The sequence below is a fragment of the Kogia breviceps genome, chromosome 7, assembly GCF_026419965.1.
Source record: "Kogia breviceps isolate mKogBre1 chromosome 7, mKogBre1 haplotype 1, whole genome shotgun sequence".
NCBI lineage: Eukaryota > Metazoa > Chordata > Mammalia > Artiodactyla > Physeteridae > Kogia > Kogia breviceps.
The window spans coordinates 106,595,847-106,613,454 of NC_081316.1; the positions used below are offsets into that span (position 1 = coordinate 106,595,847).

At 46.9% G+C, this 17,608-nt stretch overlaps 1 protein-coding gene across 2 annotated transcripts in view; it reads right to left on the minus strand.

The window, feature by feature from the left end:
- Positions 1-4,885: 4,885 nt before the first annotated feature.
- Positions 4,886-17,608, minus strand: part of FXYD6 (FXYD domain containing ion transport regulator 6) — a 33,528-nt gene continuing 20,805 nt past the window's right edge. Inside the window, exons 2-8 of one of the 2 annotated variants that reach the window (XM_059068629.2) lie at positions 10,603-10,665; positions 9,970-10,005; positions 9,780-9,854; positions 9,143-9,179; positions 8,306-8,355; positions 7,711-7,761; positions 4,886-6,107 (exon numbers count right to left, since the gene is read on the minus strand). In XM_059068629.2, coding sequence (XP_058924612.1) covers positions 7,733-7,761; positions 8,306-8,355; positions 9,143-9,179; positions 9,780-9,854; positions 9,970-10,005; positions 10,603-10,660 — 285 coding nt within the window. In that variant the 5' untranslated portion in view covers positions 10,661-10,665 and the 3' untranslated portion in view covers positions 4,886-6,107; positions 7,711-7,732. Of the gene's footprint in view, positions 6,108-7,710; positions 7,762-8,305; positions 8,356-9,142; positions 9,180-9,779; positions 9,855-9,969; positions 10,009-10,602; positions 10,666-17,608 lie in introns of both variants that reach the window. The other variant, XM_059068628.2, reaches the window with a different exon arrangement.

Here is a 17,608-nt window from a genome sequence, read left to right on the forward strand (position 1 = left end):
GTCTTTCTGCTCCCTGAGCAGGCAGGAGATGGGGACGTCCTCTTCTGTTTCTACAGCTGGTGACAAGGGCAAACCCGTGTGACCCACCTCTCCCACAGTGAATACCCTGGAGAGAAATGCATTCTTGACTTTTCTAAGAAGTCACGTCTGGGCTTGAACTGGAACGGAGGCTGTTCCTCTCCAGCTGCAGCCCTTCTCCTTCCAGTAACCACATACCTCTTTACCTCGGAAAAGCAGGTCCCAACTCAATACCTCCAGGAAGACCTCCAGGATCAAGCCTACCCCTTGCTGCTCCAGCCCTTCCTCCATGACCTTCTGGATTCCACTGACATGGCCCAAATGGCACACATCTGGCTTTGTAATCATCTTGGGCATTTATTTCACAAGACTACCAAGTCTATTCTGGCTTTTTCGAGGACACAGATCATGGGGTGTGTTAAATGTCTGTCTTCACTGAGTCTGGTGCCCATCTCTGATCACTTGGTAACAATTCCATCCATTTTATGGTTCTTGATTGCTCCAAAGAACTCTTGCCTGTTTGATCTGCTTCGTTCCTTCCAACGACTTAGTCAAGCAAGTTTTGAGATACCCTTCTTACAGAAGAGGAATCTCCCATGGTATGTGGACAAGTCAAAACTTGAACCCCAGTCTAAAAGATAGAAGGGGAACCCCTGCTATCAAAGAAAGAGCACATAAGGCACCGGATGGTAATATAAATATTAATAACGTGGACAAAAAAATGTTGCCTGCCATCAAACCATCGACCACTGCTGGTGACAGTGCACCCTGAGGGGAATATAGGGTGAAGCAAAACAGGATACTGGCCCTAGGCAGTTAAGATAAGCATGAAAGGAATAATTGCAATGAGCCCAGACTCATGAATCTTCCCATACATAGAAAGGCACTAAAATCCTTAACTTGGGATGCCTGGTTTTTGTGATTAGCAGTAATCTTTTCATGTTTAGCTATACATGGTTTTGTTTGTCTGTTTGTTTGTTTTTCAGTAAAAACTCCTATATATCCTGGCTTCTCCCTTACCTCTTCGGAACAGTTCCGCAGAGCTATCTGAGAGGCCGTCTCGCAGACCATAGCCCTCAGTAATACCCCCCAATAACACATCATTCTCAACTTTTAGGTTGTGTGTTATTGTCGACAATAACATAATATCTACATGTAAAATTTTCAGTGTTTTGATGTCCACTGTGTCACTCTGACCCTGTGAGGTAACAGGAAAGATACTGATAGGCCCATTGGACAGTTGAGGAAACCAAAGCTCCCAGGTTTACACAGGAGCCCAGCATACCCCATGGCTAGGAAGGACTTCATTTTGCAGAGAAGGAAACTGACAAAGATGCTGGGGTCTGCCCCAGATCACACAGCTAGAGGGAACACAAGGAAATGTCCTGAGCCTCTTTCTGTTCCACCAGGCCACCTCCAAGCCTGGCTGGGAGGCAGGAACCCACTCTTCTGGATGGTGCAGGGGGCCCACCACCTGGCAGCCCTTAACACCCCAAGTCTTTCAGGATACCTGATCGCGCCATCACCTGCTCTGCGATCCCTGCCTTGAAAAGTGCCCTACTTTTGTGCAACCAGGCACAGGGCCGGGGCTGGGGCTGGCTCCATAAAATCAGCAGCCGGTTGGCTTGAGCTGGCTGATTCTGGCCCCCTGGAGTTCAACTGTGACAGCAATGAATCACGCTAATGGTGAGAGGAGGCCGCTCTCCCCCCTCTGTGGCCTAGAGATAGGTATTTCCAAGGCTCCTCCCCTGGCTCGGGCAAACACACCTGACCTACCCCCCACCATCTGTCTCACTCTCTCTGGGCCCAGAGTGAGGCAGAACAACCGGGGACAAGGTTGGGTGAACCAGACAGAGCTGGACCGCTCTCCCACCCTGGCTCTGCCAGCCCATGATCCTGGCGAGGGCAGAACGCTCCTCCCCACAAGAAGAGAAGGAGCCCGCTGACCTTGGGGTGTGCTTCAGCCTGGCATCCCCCTCACCCGCCCCCCTCTCCCTGCTGCTTGCTCTGTGCCTCTGACTCTCTTCCAAGAACAATTTGGCAAGTTCCTATCCACAACCTGCAAAAAAAAAAGGGGGATGGGGAGGGCCACAGCCCAGGGGGACCCAGAAGGCAGACTGACCTTTTTTTATGTGGTACTAAGTAGCACAAACAGCTCATGCAAATAGACTTGAAAATCTTTGGAGTGGAATTCATGGGGAGGTGGGGAGCAGGGGGAACAGCCGGGAGGTGAAATGTGCAGGACACCTGAGATCTCTGTCTGAGACCCTTCTGGGAACTGGCACAGCACGGCAGCTTTCCTGTTCAACCGAGTTACATTTGCTATACTCAACCAAACCACAAATATAAGTTGCGTGCCTAGAGGCTGAGTGGACAGACGTGGTCCTGCCTGCATGGAGTGCTGGTCCAGAAGGAAGACACACATTAAGCAGTGATCCATGCCTGGATTCTGGATTCTTCTGCCCTGGCCCTGCAGTGCTAGACCAAAGAGGAAGAAGCAGCTCATCCATTGGTTGGGAGGTTAGGGGGTCGTCAATTCAGGCCCGGACACTTAGGTCATTCTGGGTAGGTTCTCAGAGCCCATCTTGCCTAGGGGATCCCATCTGCTGGTTATTTTCCCTCACCTTGAACACTTCCAGTGACTGGGAGCTCACTCCAGTTTTGGAGCACCATAGCCTGGGAACTAAGCACTTGCTCACAATAGGCCAAGTTTTACCTCCTGCTCACGTCCAGTTGGTGGGTCTGGGTCCTCTCCTCTGTGGCACAGGGTCACACTGGCTTGGAGCTGGATGGGCCTGGGCTAGACCCTGGCTTTGCCACCAGCGGTGCAAACTCGGGAAAGATCCACCAAGCCTCAGTTTCCTCATCTGTAAAATAGGGATGCCATCGTACAGAGCTGAGTTCCGAATGAGTTGGTACACGTGAAGACCTCAGCCCAGTGTTTGGCACATAGTAAGTGCTTGATAAATGTTAGCTGCATCCATTCATTCATTATTGTTATTATTTTGATCATCAGTTTCTTTGACTGTTCTTTACGTGTCTTGTTTCCAGACCACTCACCTCTCACAGGACCCTCCTCAGAGAACAGTTCAGCTAGTTTATGCCCTGAAGGGACCGCCAGGCTCCAGATGCAGCCTCACCAGCCCAGATGATCCTCTTCCTCTATCTGGATATCAGCCTCCTGAAGATGGAAGCCAGGCCACATGTGTACTATAAAGAACTCTGGAGACAAGACAGCCTGGGCTCAACCCCTAGCTCCTCTGCCTGCCAGCCATGTGGCCCTAGACCAGTCACAAATTGATCAGAGAGAATCTAAAATGTGAATATCTAGCTCAGAGATCATGCTGGATTACCAGGAGGAAAAATAGGTAGGTTCTCAGAGTCTGCCAGAGTAGGGATAACCATTTTCTATCTACGCTAGAGATGAGAACTACCGTTCTCTATCGTTAACATAATTATGAGAAAAATCAGAACCTCCCCACGGGAATTGCTTACACTTATTTTTGTAGTTTAATGTTTTCTTTTCAATAATGAATGTGGGGAGGTACCCACCAACTTTTGTGTACCTGGGGCCTCTAAGGATCTTCATCCAGCCTTTCTCTGAAATTGCTGCAAAGCCTACAAATTCCTTGACACATAGTGAGTGTTCTATGACTGGGGGGTCATTAGCTTATTCCCAGAGTTTAAGCATGACCAGAGATGTTTTAACCACCATGATCTCTGGGTTGACAATGCTGAGCTTGACCTCAGCTATAAGCCTCAGTCTTTTCAAGGGCCTGGGGGACTGAGGGCACAAGCAGTGGAGAAGGAGGACAGGCAACACGGATGTCCCAGGGGTGGCCAGGGGTGAGTGGCTGGACCCCCAAGTCCCTCAGGACCCATGCCTTGTTAGTCTGCAGCTCGAAACAACTCAAAGAATCTAGGCAGACCCTAGGAAGACTTTTTTGAGAACGCAAGGTGTTGCAGGCATTCTTAGGTCAGAACAAGACATAGCCCTTGACCTCTAGGATTTGGGTCTCACGATAAAGACACATAAAACATGTAGAGGTGGGGGCCACACATGGGCGCCCTCCAAGGGAATCAGCTCACAGCTGTATTTGTTTGCCCAACGGTACTTTTTAAAAAGCTGAATTGGAATGTCTTTGGGAGGATGGTCTAGGTGACCCCAGGTCGCTCTGCCCCCATCTGTGGTGTCACTACCAGACGGACATTATCCAACGGGCCTCTACAGTTGGGATCCAAGGCATAGAGCATTAAACATGAAGATAAAGGCAGGAACAAGTGTGACTAGAGCACAGAAAGAAGGGACTCACCTACCTTAAGTCCAAGAAGGCTTCACAGAGGAGGGGGTATTTGGGTTTAGAGAAAGATGAAAGGGTAAAAGGGCTTTGATCATAACCCAAGTAACCCACCCACACCCCTCTTTGTCAAGTTCTTAGGTAGTGGCCCCAGACTTGACCAAAGGGACAGGTGAGAACCTTTCCTTCCAGGCCAGCATGCCCTCGGTCAAGCCATCGTGATTCCCTTCTCTCCAGGGCATGCGGGAGGCACAGGTCCAGCTATGGGGTGGAGCCTGAACCCACTGACAGGGGTGGGGTGGGGTGGAAGCAGGAGGAGGAAGGGGTGAGGAGGAGGGGTGCGGGTAAAGGAGGGGAGAGGAAGGGGAGGCACGAGGAGAAGCAGGGGAGGAGCTAAGTGGTCAAACAGCAGAAATAAACACATCCCCAGAAATAAAACACCTCCCGGCTGGCCCTGCAGCTGTCACCTCCTCCCTCTGACCAAGGACACGGTCCCTTTAGCCCTTCAAGCACCACAGGCCCTACAAATATTCAAGTTCTTTCACAGAAAGGAAAGCACCTCAGAGCCATTAGGAAACAGGTGGTATTTTATTCCTTTCGTCGTTGTTGAGGAGAGATCACGACACAGAGAACAGCAGTCCTGGTCACAGCCGCACGGTTTGGTTAGTTTCCACGAGAACACGATGAGCGGGAGGGGTGGGGTCTGATTTTCCACTCTCTTCGCCAGCTTCGACCTCGTGCTGTTCCCCCTGCAGCAGGGCTGTGCGGAGCCCTGCCGGGTCCCTAACCCGCAGCACAGCCGCTGCACTTGTCTTTCTGGCCAGTGACAGGCGAGCAGAGGGTGCAGGAGCCCCCGCTGCTGCCTGGCCAATGGGATGTGGACAGAGAAGCAAAGGACCCCTGCTCTCCCAGCTGCCCCTCCCCAGAGCGCTGGCCCCAGCTGAACGCACCCCTTCAGCCATCACCTGCCAGAGCCCCAGTTCAGGGACAGGAGTGAGTCCAGACAAGCTGGGCTATAGAAGGGTGTCTTGGGAGCAGGGAAGGCTGGAGAAGGGGGTAGGGCTCCAGAGTCCACGGGGTTATTGCTGAGAAGATATGCAAGGGGCACGTTCCCCAGTGGAGGAGTAAGGTGGGGCAGATGGGCACCTGGGAAGGGGTGTAGCTGCCCGAGGGCAAAGCGGGCTCATCAGCTCCTTGCTGGGAACCTCCCACTGCCAAGAGACCTCAGAACAGACTTGGTCCAGGAACAAATATGGAAGCAAGGTTCTTATAAAAGGAGTGAAGATGGGCCATGTAGAAGGATCACGAAGGTGACGTAAACCTTCCCAAGTCCCAAGCCAATCGGAGACTTCCGCCCGTGCCCAACCCCTCCATCCACCCCTAAATCAAGAGAAGGAACTGGTCTCTTAGGGACAAAGCAGACTCCCAGGAGTGGAAGGTGATGGGGCCATGGAGAGCAGAGACGAGCTGAAAGCCACATGGCTCAGCTCCTGCCCAGGGAAGTGGGGCCAGGTTCACTAAAATACAATGTCATCCACGAACAAGCAGCCACGAAGACCACAGTCATCAGACACACACACAGACACATGTCACAGGAGGTGGACGAGACCACAGGCTGCAGGGAGGCAAGGGTTGCATCAATAAGTTGAGGACAGGTGTCGAGGGGTTGGGGAGAGGGCGGGGGACACACAAATTCTTGGCTTCTCCTGGGGAAAGATCTGTTGCTGAAGTGGCCGGTTTTCTTAAGCATCAGCATTTGCATCTAAAGGTTCAAGCAGCTGCCTTCAGTTTCTGGAGGTTGAAGTGAGAGAGAATTTAAATTAAAACGAAACTCTGGCTTCCTTTCAAAACTCTTTACCTGCTCGTCTCCCAGCCGTTAATTAGGACAGACCCTCTGCCCATGGAAACTCCCAAGATGAGACCCACTCTAAGTGCCGTGTTCTCAGTAAATCAAGGAGGACGATCCTGAGAAGCAGGGCCAGGAGATGAAGGGGGAGGAGGGCGTGGAGCTCAGGAGAGGGGCTCTCTCAGGGGGATGGAACCTGGTAGGTGTGCGAAGGAAATCGTTAAACCTGGGGTCTCTATTTCAGGACACCTCCAAGAATTGCTCACAGCCCTGAGGCTCAGGAAAACAGGGTTTCTGAGGAAGTTCTAGTAAAAAAAAAAAGACAACTGCTAGCTCAAGGCTCCCTGCCTGGAGCCTTCCCACACTGCTCCCCAGATTCTGAGCTGCCAGCTGCCACGACATAGACAGAACACGGAGCTGCAGCTGGGATGCCTGCCTCCTGGATTGGATCTATGGCCACGTCAAACTGACGCAGCCTTAACCTTCCCGAGGCCCAGCTAGAAGATAGGAGGTAATGAGCCCCACTCCGCCCCACCCTTAGGAAAGAATTGCAATGCTCCACAAGTACCCTGTGCTATTACCATGATGGTAAAAGCTGGTGTATCAGGCATTTGACATCCAGAAATCTCCTTTAACTTACGATTTAGGATAAAGTATATCCCTTATTTGTGTGGAAAAAAAGGCAGAAGTGAGCTGATCAGTGAAGACTGATCCCCGCCACGGCCCAGTATATTCCAAGGGATGTCATAAAGGGAGACAGGCAGGGGCAGAGGGGTGTAGTGAAATGCAGCACTCAACTACAAAGCCCTGAGCTCGAGTTCCAGCCGGTTACTTACTATATGTATGGCTAACTCTCTCTGACCTCAGTTTCTTCATCTATAAAATGCGGCTTAAACCCTACCTGTCCTTCTTACATCTTCTGGCAGGCTTGAGTGAGTTTGTGTTTGTGGCAGCATTTTGAAAACTGTAAAGCATTTAAGTTATTACTTTCCTGCATTACTGTTGATATAAGGAACAATGGAAACGGATACTAAATAGAACTAAAAACAGTGCCCCTAAACGTCAAGAACTGATAATGCTGGTATGGGGGTGTCATATACTATTCTCCCTACTTTTGTGTAGGGTTGAAACGTTTAAAAATAAAATGTTAACTTTAAAAAGCGGCCGGAAGGTACTTGCTGAATCATCACTGAAGGCCATTGTCTTTACGCTACTTTGATATTAGGAGTATTTCACGGACTCTAATTCTCTCCCAAGTCAAGCCCACGTGGTAGCTAGGATGGCACCCTATCAACTTGACCGCTGGGATGGTATGGAAGCTCTATTTCCCGACTGCTCATTCTGTGTGTGTGTGTGTGTGTGGTACACCTGGGAGGTTTCAATCCCTCGTCTCATCACCCTTCAGACACGAGCCTCCTGAGAGCACAGCGCATAATAAAAGCTGGGCGCGTTGCAAAAGCTAGCCCAATTCTTCTCTGATGACTCCTCCGCCGGACTTCTGTCAGAACAATGATGGTGACAGGAAGATGTGGGCAGACAGCATCTTACCTTTGTGCCTGAGGGCTGCACTTCAGTTCTCTGCTTTCTGGGGCTCCGTTGCTGGAAAGAGAACCAGAATGTAGGGTAGTGCCTGAACCCCTCACCCCAGCGGGCCAGCCCCTGCAGCAGCAGTGACTGTGCCTGTCTCTCTGGGGGAGCCTGACCCACAAAGCAAAGGTGACTCACGTGGATTTCGAGTCAGACAGACCTGGGGCAGATCCTTGTCCTTTTATTCGCTTGTTAGAGAACCTGGCACATTCCTTAACTTTTCTGAGTCCCTTGGTTGTAAAATGTGGAGAGTGATGTCTACCTCATGGGGCTGTGCGCCCATTAAATGAGAAGTGAAGCACTTTGTATCAGGCCAAACACTAAGCAGATTCCCTGTAAATAGCAGCCGTCAGGAGCAGCAGCCTGTCGGTGGAGGTGAGGGAGTGAGGCAGAGCAGAGGCCCCGGGGACCCCCCAGTCTGGCACTACGGAAGCACGTCTGACCGGCCAGCTCTCAAGAGACGACGGCACCTGGCAACCGTACCCCACCCTCAAGCTGTAGGAGAACCCTTGCCCATTCCCTCCATCCCACCTGGGCGGGTGGTCCTGACACTTACCATTTGCAGTGACGAGGTTCTCCACCTGGGCCTCCTCGTCCCCTGGAGCCCTGCAAGAGGATGAAATGCAAGCCCGTCAGAGGTCTCCAGGGCAAACCCAGAGAGCATCGCCACTAACCTTGCTGGGGCAGGGCCCTGGGATCCGTCTCCTCCAAGTCATGGTGGATCATTCTCCACCATGGGGCTCATGGGGCGGGGGAGGCCAGGGCCAAAGGGGATGTAGTCAGGGGAACTCACAGGCACCCTTCAATGTCGGCCCCTGAGAGAGCTAAGTACTGGGAAGAGATGGCCTAGGGCTGCACGAGGCCTTGGGTTGTGTTCTGCCACAGACTTTGGACTCCTGAGGTCCAGCGCTGCCCTGGGTTACCATGGTGGACTGATAGGTTGTGCCCTTAGGTGGAGGTAGAGGGTGGGCGAAAGGAAGCCCAAGACTCCACAAAGCTCAAAGAACCTCATGAGCAGGTGACCACAGGGCAGTGTCACAAGTCCTGAAGAGAGGAGACAGATCTCAAGAGAGGCCCAGAGGCCCTCTGTTTCCCTTCTCCCAAGCCCAACTCAAGGGCGTCCAGACAAGGATCCAGTATCTTCTCCCCCTTCCCCCACCCCACACGTACATCAGAAAAAAGAAGGATGGGCTAACCCTTGATGTTTTGACCTCTCCTTTGCCCCAAAGGCTGCCTGACAATCCTCAAAACTTCTACCTCTACCCCAACACACACAGCCTGTTTCTGAGACAAGAATCCAAAAGCACACTCATTCGGGGTCACCCACCACAGGCCCCTCCCTGTCCCCTCTTCGCGTCCTCACCCCAGATGTCCACAGCCATGGCATCCTTACCGTGGCTTCTGGTTAAAACTGCACTTGCATCTGCGACCTGAAAGGCAAAGAAACCATCCAAGGTCAATGTCCTGGCTTAGCCACCGCAGAGCTGCCCGGTGAGTCTGTGGGACTGTGCAAACAGCAGCCCCGACTCGTGGGCACTGCACGGTTTGCACAGCTGCACGCGGCGATCCCTGGTTGGAGCAGGGCTCTTCGGAGGCCAAGGTTCAACCGTCAGCAGCTTGGATGGCTACAGCACCACCGTCTGCTTGACCGTGTAAACGCAGACAGCTCCGTGCAGCCCAGGCTCACGAGGGGAAACACGCACCCCTCAGAGCACTCTAAGGACAGCCCCTGTCTCCTCTCCTGTGACTCCCCCACTCGCGCCCTGATGGGTACAGCACGGGGACAGCCACCGCCACCCCTTCGTATCTGTGCTTGTTTTCATCGAGCACTTATTTTGTTCATTCTTCACTGTTTCACTGAGCACCTATTATGTGCACAGCAGTGTACTAGCCCCTGAAGATAACTAGGAAGACAGAGAGCCTCCTTCCCTCTCCAGGAAAGAGAACTGCCGGTCTCTTACACTGCTCGCCACTCACTTCACAGCTGCAGACGTTGCCCTGAGAGTGAACAAAGGAACAAACAAACTTACTTAGGATAAGCAGGATGCCCACCGAGAAGAGGACCACAGCAAACACCAATCCCCCGATCCTCAGGGTCTGGTAGTCTGCCAAGGGAACAAGAGTGAGAGATGGAAGAGGGGAAGGGCCAGGGGGAGCAGGTCCATCCCTCCCCTGGACGGGGCTGTGCCTCCCCCTCCCTACCCAGCCGTCCCTGCTCACCGTACTGAAAAGGGTCCTTTTCTTTCTCCTGCTCAGCTGCTAGAAAAACAAACAGGTGTGCTCAAGGGGGAGACAGCTACACATCCTGATCCCCAAATATCCTACCTTGTCTCACAGTCCTCACTCCCCACAAAGGAATTCCTGGGAAACAGGGCCCATGAAGCAGAGACGCCCAGAGAAGCATGGAAGCGTGGGCCTGCCTGCCAGGGCCGGCCTAGAAGCCAAAGGCAGGTGCAGCTCAGAGCACCAATCGGAGTCTGCATTCACAGCATCCACATTTATCGCTTCTTTTTATCTTACCTCATCATCAAAAGGCAGGGTCTATTTTCCTCTTGTTATAGGTGGGGAAACTAAGACCACGGAAGGACACGTGACTTGCACAATCTAGAGACTGATGTACAAGTCTGACTCCCAAAGTTCAGGTTAAAAGTCTACAGGGACCTGGTGGGCTTGAGGGCTGGAGCCCATGGGGAGAGGTGGGCAGGCTGGAATAGCGGCTGTGTTAGCTGCTGCCTTCCAGGACTTTCTTTGCTGACTAAAGGCAGGACAGCTGGTCAGACATGTAGAATCTAAGAGCCCCCCAACCCTAGTGTCCCAAAGGGCCTGGACCTTCCACCAGAAAGGGGTACTTACCGTTGGCCAGGACCGCCGGGGCCAGCAGGCCGCAAAGGAAGAGCAGCACCACCTCCATGGCGTCTGGGGACGGAGGGAGGAAAATGACTCTCTGGGTAGGAGACTCCCCACTCTAACCCTCAGGCCGGCGAGGGCCCCAGTCGGATTCCCACCCTGACGCTGAGCTCTCTCCACACGGTGTGAGGTCAGACGACAAAGCCAAAGCAGCTGACACTTATAGACTTCTTATGGAGTGCTCTGCACACGTGAGTTCAATTACAACAGAATCAGTTCAACTAGCAGGCGCTGTGATTAACGCATTTTGCAGGTGAAGAGCCTGAGCTTAAGGAGGTGAAAGGACACTCACGGTAGCGAGCAGCACAGTCTGGATCCCAACGCAGCTCAGGAACGCCTCTGCCCGGCTGCCTCTCTGGTGCCAAAGCCATAAAACCCCAAGGGCTTGGGAGACCATGTCACCTGTGTCCTCCTCTCTGGGCCACCTAGAGACGTGGCCATCTCTAGCTCATTAAGATGTCTGGGACTTTCTGGCCTGGTTCCCTACAACCGAGACCCACTGGCGGAAGTTCTTCTTTCTATCAGATTAAATGGGGCAGGTAAGTCAGGGGTTGGGGAGGAAGGCCTGCTGTTTCCTGGACTCTTTATTTAGAGTAAACCCTGAAATGCTGACAGCTCTCCATCAAGGTACCCCTCACGCTCTCACCTCCAAAGTGCCCGGGTCAACACTTCCTATAGACTTTAGTTCATAACCCTCCAGAGAGGTGGTTTGATTAAACAGAGGGAGCACGGAGACATGCTCTCTGGTCATCGGCGCCCTGGCCTCTCCTTCCCCAGAAAGGGCCTGAGACTTCTGCTCATGAGCTCAAGCCCCTGGTCTCTGGGGTCAGTGGCCCCTGGATGGAGGCAGAGGGCAGGGCCAGTTGGTCCCTCCCAGGGATGGATTTCGGTGCAGTTACACACACCTTATTCCTGGGCTTAGTTAAAGGAGTGTGGTAAAGAGCCAGAGAGGAAAAGGGAATGAAACCCGAAACACGAAAGCCCAAGGCTGCTTGCTCTTTCTTAGTGGGGTGAGACTGGCAGCGGCCTAAGCACCTACACACTGTCTAGGGGCCAGGACCATGCTTGCTCTGTCGGTTCACGCCATATTCCGTTCCGGCCCCGCAGCCAGCAGCCCCCAGCTGCCCTTCACCTCCCAGCCAGCAGAGGTCAGAACAGCTCCATCCAGAGCCAGGCCAAGGCACAGACCCAGAACTCTGGACTCCCAATTCAAGGAGCACTTCTCATAAGGCAGTCATTTGCCTTGAATGCTACTTCATTTAATATTTGTATTTCTTTTAAGTTTCATATTACATTTTATATGTAGAAAAATATATGTGGGCTTCCCTTGTGGCGCAGTGGTTGGGGGTCTGCCTGCCAATGCAGGGGACACAGGTTCGAGCCCTGGTCTGGGAGGATCCCACATGCCGCGAAGCAACTGGACCCATGAGCCACAACTGCTGAGCCTGCGCGTCTGGAGCCTGTGCTCCGCAACAAGAGAGGCTGCGACAGTGAGAGGCCCGCGCACCGCGATGAAGAGTGGCCCCCGCTCGCCGCAACTAGAGAGAGCCCACACACAGAGGCGAAGACCCAGCACAGCCAAAGACAGGTAAGTAAATTAATTAATTAAATTTAAAAATATATATATGTAACACACATGTAATGAAACATAAAGGAAACACCCATTAAGTAACTTAAGAACTAGAACTTTACATGGACTGCTACATTTACTTCTATTTTCCTCCGACCCATCCCTCTGCCTTACTCCCAGAAGTAAACAGTACCCTGAATACATATTTTTAATAAGTCCCTTGCTCTTCTTCTTCAAAAGAAATTTTAAATTAAGATACCATTCACATACCATGAAATTCATCCTTTTAAAATGTATGATTCAATGATTTTTAGTATATTCACAAAACTGTGCAACCATCAGCACTAAGAAACATTTCATCATCTCAAAAAGAAAGCTGGTACCCACTGGCCGTCATTTCCCATTTTTCCTTTCTTCCACTCCCTGACAACCACTAATCTACTTTCTGTCACTATGGATTTGCCTATTCTGGACCTTACATATAGAAGTATCATAAAATACATGTCCTTTTGCATCGTTTTTCTCACTTAGCATAAGGTTTCCAAGGTTCATCCATACTGTAGCATGTATCAGTACTTTTTAATGGCTGAATTATATTCCATTGTATGGATATATATATACCTTGTTCTTCTTTTAAAAAATATATTTATCTCATATATATCTAAATAATACATTGTTAGGTAGAGATTTTTGAGCTCTATATTACTTTGTTTATTTTTCTGGGACTGGCTTTGTTGTTCAACATTACATTTCTAAGATTCATTCATAAACATAGTTCATTCATTTTCACTGTTGTGTAATATTCCATTGTGCAGGTAAACATTATCATGTATTGGTCCATTCTCCTATCAATGGATATTTTCCTACCCCCAATTTTGTGCTATTATAAATAATGCAGTATTTTTTTTAACATATTTGTGTTTGTTGCCCAGCACACACATGCAAGAGTTTCAAGGGCACTGTTTTTCAAATCTTTTCACTATCACTTTCACATGAAATATTTTTTACATTGGAATCCGGTACAAATGATGGTCTCTGATATTTTCTATTCTACTTTGTTTCTTTTTTAAAAAAAATGGCTAAGTCAATTAATGGCTAGACCCATTAATTAATTTTTTTTTTTTTTTGGCTGCATTGGGTCTTCATTGCTGTGCACAGGCTTTCTCTAGTTGTGGTGAGTGGGGGCTACTCTTTGTTGTGGAGCACAGGCTCTAGGTGCACGAGCTTCAGTAGTTGCAGCTCATGGGCTCAGTAGTTGTGGCTCGTGGGCTCTAGAGCACAGGCTCAGTAGTTGTGGCACACGGGCTTAGTTGCTCCATGGCATGTGAGATCTTCCCGGACCAGGGCTAGAACCTGTGTCCCCTGTATTGGCAGGTGGATTCTCAACCACTGCACCACCAGGGAAGTCCCTAGACCCGTTAATTAATTAATGAGTCGCTCTGCAATTTGAAAAATTATGTTCTAGAGATAAGCCTAGGAGTGAGGTTGTTGGGTTGTATAGCATACAAATTGTCAACTTTATGGAATAATTTCAAATTGTTTTCCAAAGTGACCACCCCCAATTTAAAATCCCACAAGTTGCATATGACTGTTACCATTACTCTACAGCCTTATCAATACTTGATATTATCAGACTGCTTAATATCTGCCATTCTAGAGGTGTAAAATATGGTCTTAATTTGATTACTTAGTAATGGAGATGGGCTTCTGCTTATTTATTTGCCATTCTTCTTTCTTCATCAGTGATGTGCCTTTCATGTCTTTTGCTAATTTTTCAAATGGGTTGACATTATTATTATTCACTTATTATTCTTGATACTAAATCTTTGTCATTAACTACTACAAATATCTCTTCCCAATTAGCGCCTTGCCTTTTTACTTTTTTATTGTCTCTCAATGAACAGAATTTCTTAATTCTAATATAATTGAATGCAGTGATCTTTGTGTTTTGTTTAAAGATATTCCTTGTCACCCTGAGTCAAAGAATTTTCTTTTAAACATCTTAAAGTTTTGTCTTTTACATTTAAATCGGTATTCCGTCCAGAATTGATGTTTATGGAAGGCATGAGGTCAGGATCTATTTCTTGCTTTTTCCATATGACAACCAGTTGTCCTGGCACCATCTGCGACATCTTCCCTCATGATGTGCACAGCCACTTGTGTCCTGTATCTGGTTTCTATTCAGGTGTGGGTCTGTTTCTGGGCTTTCTCTTTGGATCTATTGGTCAGTTTGTCTATACCTGCAACAAAATCAGTGTCTCAATTACTACAGCTTTACGGTAATCTCCCCATGTGGTGGGAGAAGCTTCCTCTTCTTTTTCTCCTTTCTTCTCTGCCTCTCATGCCTCTTCCCTCAGGAATGTCTTTGCTATTCTTGGTCTTTTGCTCTTATATATAAATTCTAGAATCAGCCTGTCAAATTCATCTAAAATCGTTGGGATTTTCATTGGAATTGCAATGCATCTATCTATAGAACGATGTGGGGACAACTGACATTTTTGTGATCTTGAGTCTCCTCTCTATAAATAAATCTTTTCATTTGTTTAGGTCCTTTCAATGTATTTTAATAAAGTTTTAATAAATGCTTTCATCTAAGTCTTGCACATCTTCTGTTAGATATACTGCTATGTACCTTATAATTTTTATTGCTATTTTAAGTGCTATCTCTTGTGTGTGTTTTCTAATTTTTGCTGGTATGGAGAAAGGCAATTGATTAGTATACGCTGATCTTAAATTCAATAATCTTGCTAAATTTTCTTTCTATTTCTAATAATTTACCTATAGATTCTTTGGGTTCTCTGTGAACACATCATCTGTAAATGATACAGGATTGTTTCTTCTTTTCCAATACTTACACTGTTTATTTATATTTCTTGTCATACTGTACTGCTAGAACTTATAGTAAAATATAGAATAGAAGCAGTGATAATAGACATATACACACATACAGTCTTATCACCAATTTTTTTTATTTGTTTGTGTGCTTATTTTTAATCATTCCCCAGCTTACTGTGATATGACACTATAACATTGTGTAAGTTTAAGGTGTACAATGTGACAATTTGATACATGCATATATTGCAAAATATCACCACAATAAAATTATTTAACACCTCAATCACCTCACATAATTACCTTTTGTTTGTGTGTGGTGAGAATGGATAACGAAAATGTGATATGTGTGTGTGTGTGTGTGCATGTGTGGGATAAAAAATTAAATTACTAATTTTAAATAGATTTCTTCTAATGCTTTAGAAGTTCCCCTCTAATCCTGGGTTTCCAAGATGTTTCTGTTTTATACTAATTATGAACAAGTATTCTACATCTTTGTTTTTTAACCTTTAATCTATTAACGAAGTAAATTGTATGTACAGATTATCTAATGTTAAATCATCCTTGCATTTCTGGGATGAAACCACTGTATTATCTTTTTAATAAACTGGTCGATTTGGTTTGCTGATATTCTGTTTATGATTTTTGCATTTATGTGCGTGAGACTGGGCTGCAATTTTTATTTTATTGTATTGACCTTGTCTGGTTTTGGTATCATGGTAGTACTGGCTTCACAGAACAAGTATTTCCTCTCTTGCTATTCCCTGGAAGAGTATGCAGATTGCAATAGGCTGTTTTTTGAATGTTTGGTAGAACTAAACTGTAAAAACATCTGACTTAGTATTTTTTTTGTGGGATGATTTTAATTGGCCTATTCAATTAGTTAATGGCTATGACACTCTTAAGACTTCTATTTCTTCTTTTATATAGTTAGTGAGTTATAATTTTTATAGAAATTTGCCCTTTTCTGCTTTCAAATTTATTGTCACAAAGTTGTTTATAGTATTTTCTAGTTATTATTAGAAATCATTTATTTCTGTTGGATCCGTAGTTATGTCCTTTTTTCATTCTTAATATTGTTTATTTGTGACAACTCCTTTCTTAATCAGTGTCACTAGAGATTTAACTATTTTATTAGTCTTTTCAAAGAACCAACTCTTGGTTTTATTGATCCTCTTTATCGTGTGTTTTAAATTATTCTTAATTCTGCCCTTATAGGTTCTTTGAGTTTATTCTATTGTTTTTTTCTTTAGATTTATCTTATGTTGGATGCCTAGTTCATTAATATTTAGCCTTTCTTGTTTTCTAATATCAGCATTTAAGAATATATAACCAGGGCTTCCCTAGTGGTACAGTGGTTAAGAACCCACCTGCCAATTCAGGGGACCCGGGTTTGAGCCCTGGTCCAGGAAGATCCCACATGTCATGGAGCAACTAAACCCATGTGCCACAACTACTGAGCCTGTGTTCTAGAGCCTGCGAGCCACAACTACTGAGGCCTACGTACCACAACTACTGAAGACCACACGCCTAGAGCCCATGCTCCGCAATAAGAGAAGACACCGCAATGAGAAGTCCACGCACCACAACAAAGAGTACCCCCTGCTCGCCACAACTAGAGAAAGCCCGCGCACAGCAATGAAGACCCAACGCAGCTATAAATAAATAAATAATAAATAAATAAATTAATTAATTAAAAGACTACATAACCCTCTAAGTGCCACTTTCACTCCAAATATAAGCTTTGAAATGTGGCTTTTTGATTATTGTTTAGTTCTTAGTACTTTAGACTTGTGTTATAATTTATTTGACCTGTGCATTAAGAAGCATGTTTTTAAAATGTCCCAATGTATAGTGATTTTTAATTTGCCATTATTACTGACTTCTAACAAGTGCACTGTGGTCAGAGAATGTGGCCTGTAAGATATAGATACCTTGAAATTTACTGAGACTTGCTTTATGATCTAGTATATGGTTATTTATTTCAAAAATTATATTCTGTGTAATTCCTTCATTGTTGGGAAGAAAGTTCTATATGCCCATTAGATTAAGATTATTAATGGTGTTATTTAAATTTCTATGTATTTTCTCAGTTTTTGACTGTGTGACCTACCAAAAACTGAGATAGGTGCTTTAAAATCTGCCACTGTGAGGAAGGATATATAAATTTATCCCTGTGTTTCTCACAATATTGTAACAGAAAGTTTAAAACTGTTATATTGTCCTGTGAGTTGGATCTTTTAGGATTATATAGGGATCCTGTCTTAAATTCCATTTTACTTTCTACTTTTCTATGTCTTTATGCATTGTATCTTACCATCTTATTAATGTAAAGAGCTAGATTTTTAAAAATTCAACCTGATTATTAACTGTCAAGTTTACTCCATTTAACTTTGTTGTGACTATTAACATATTTGGTCTGATTGCTACCATCTGTTTTTCCCTACTTTTCTTATGTGTATTTCTCTTTTGATTTTTTTTTCTTATTCATTTTCTCCCTTTACTGCTTGAGAAATTATACAAGTTATTTCTAGTCTTTTAGTGGTTACC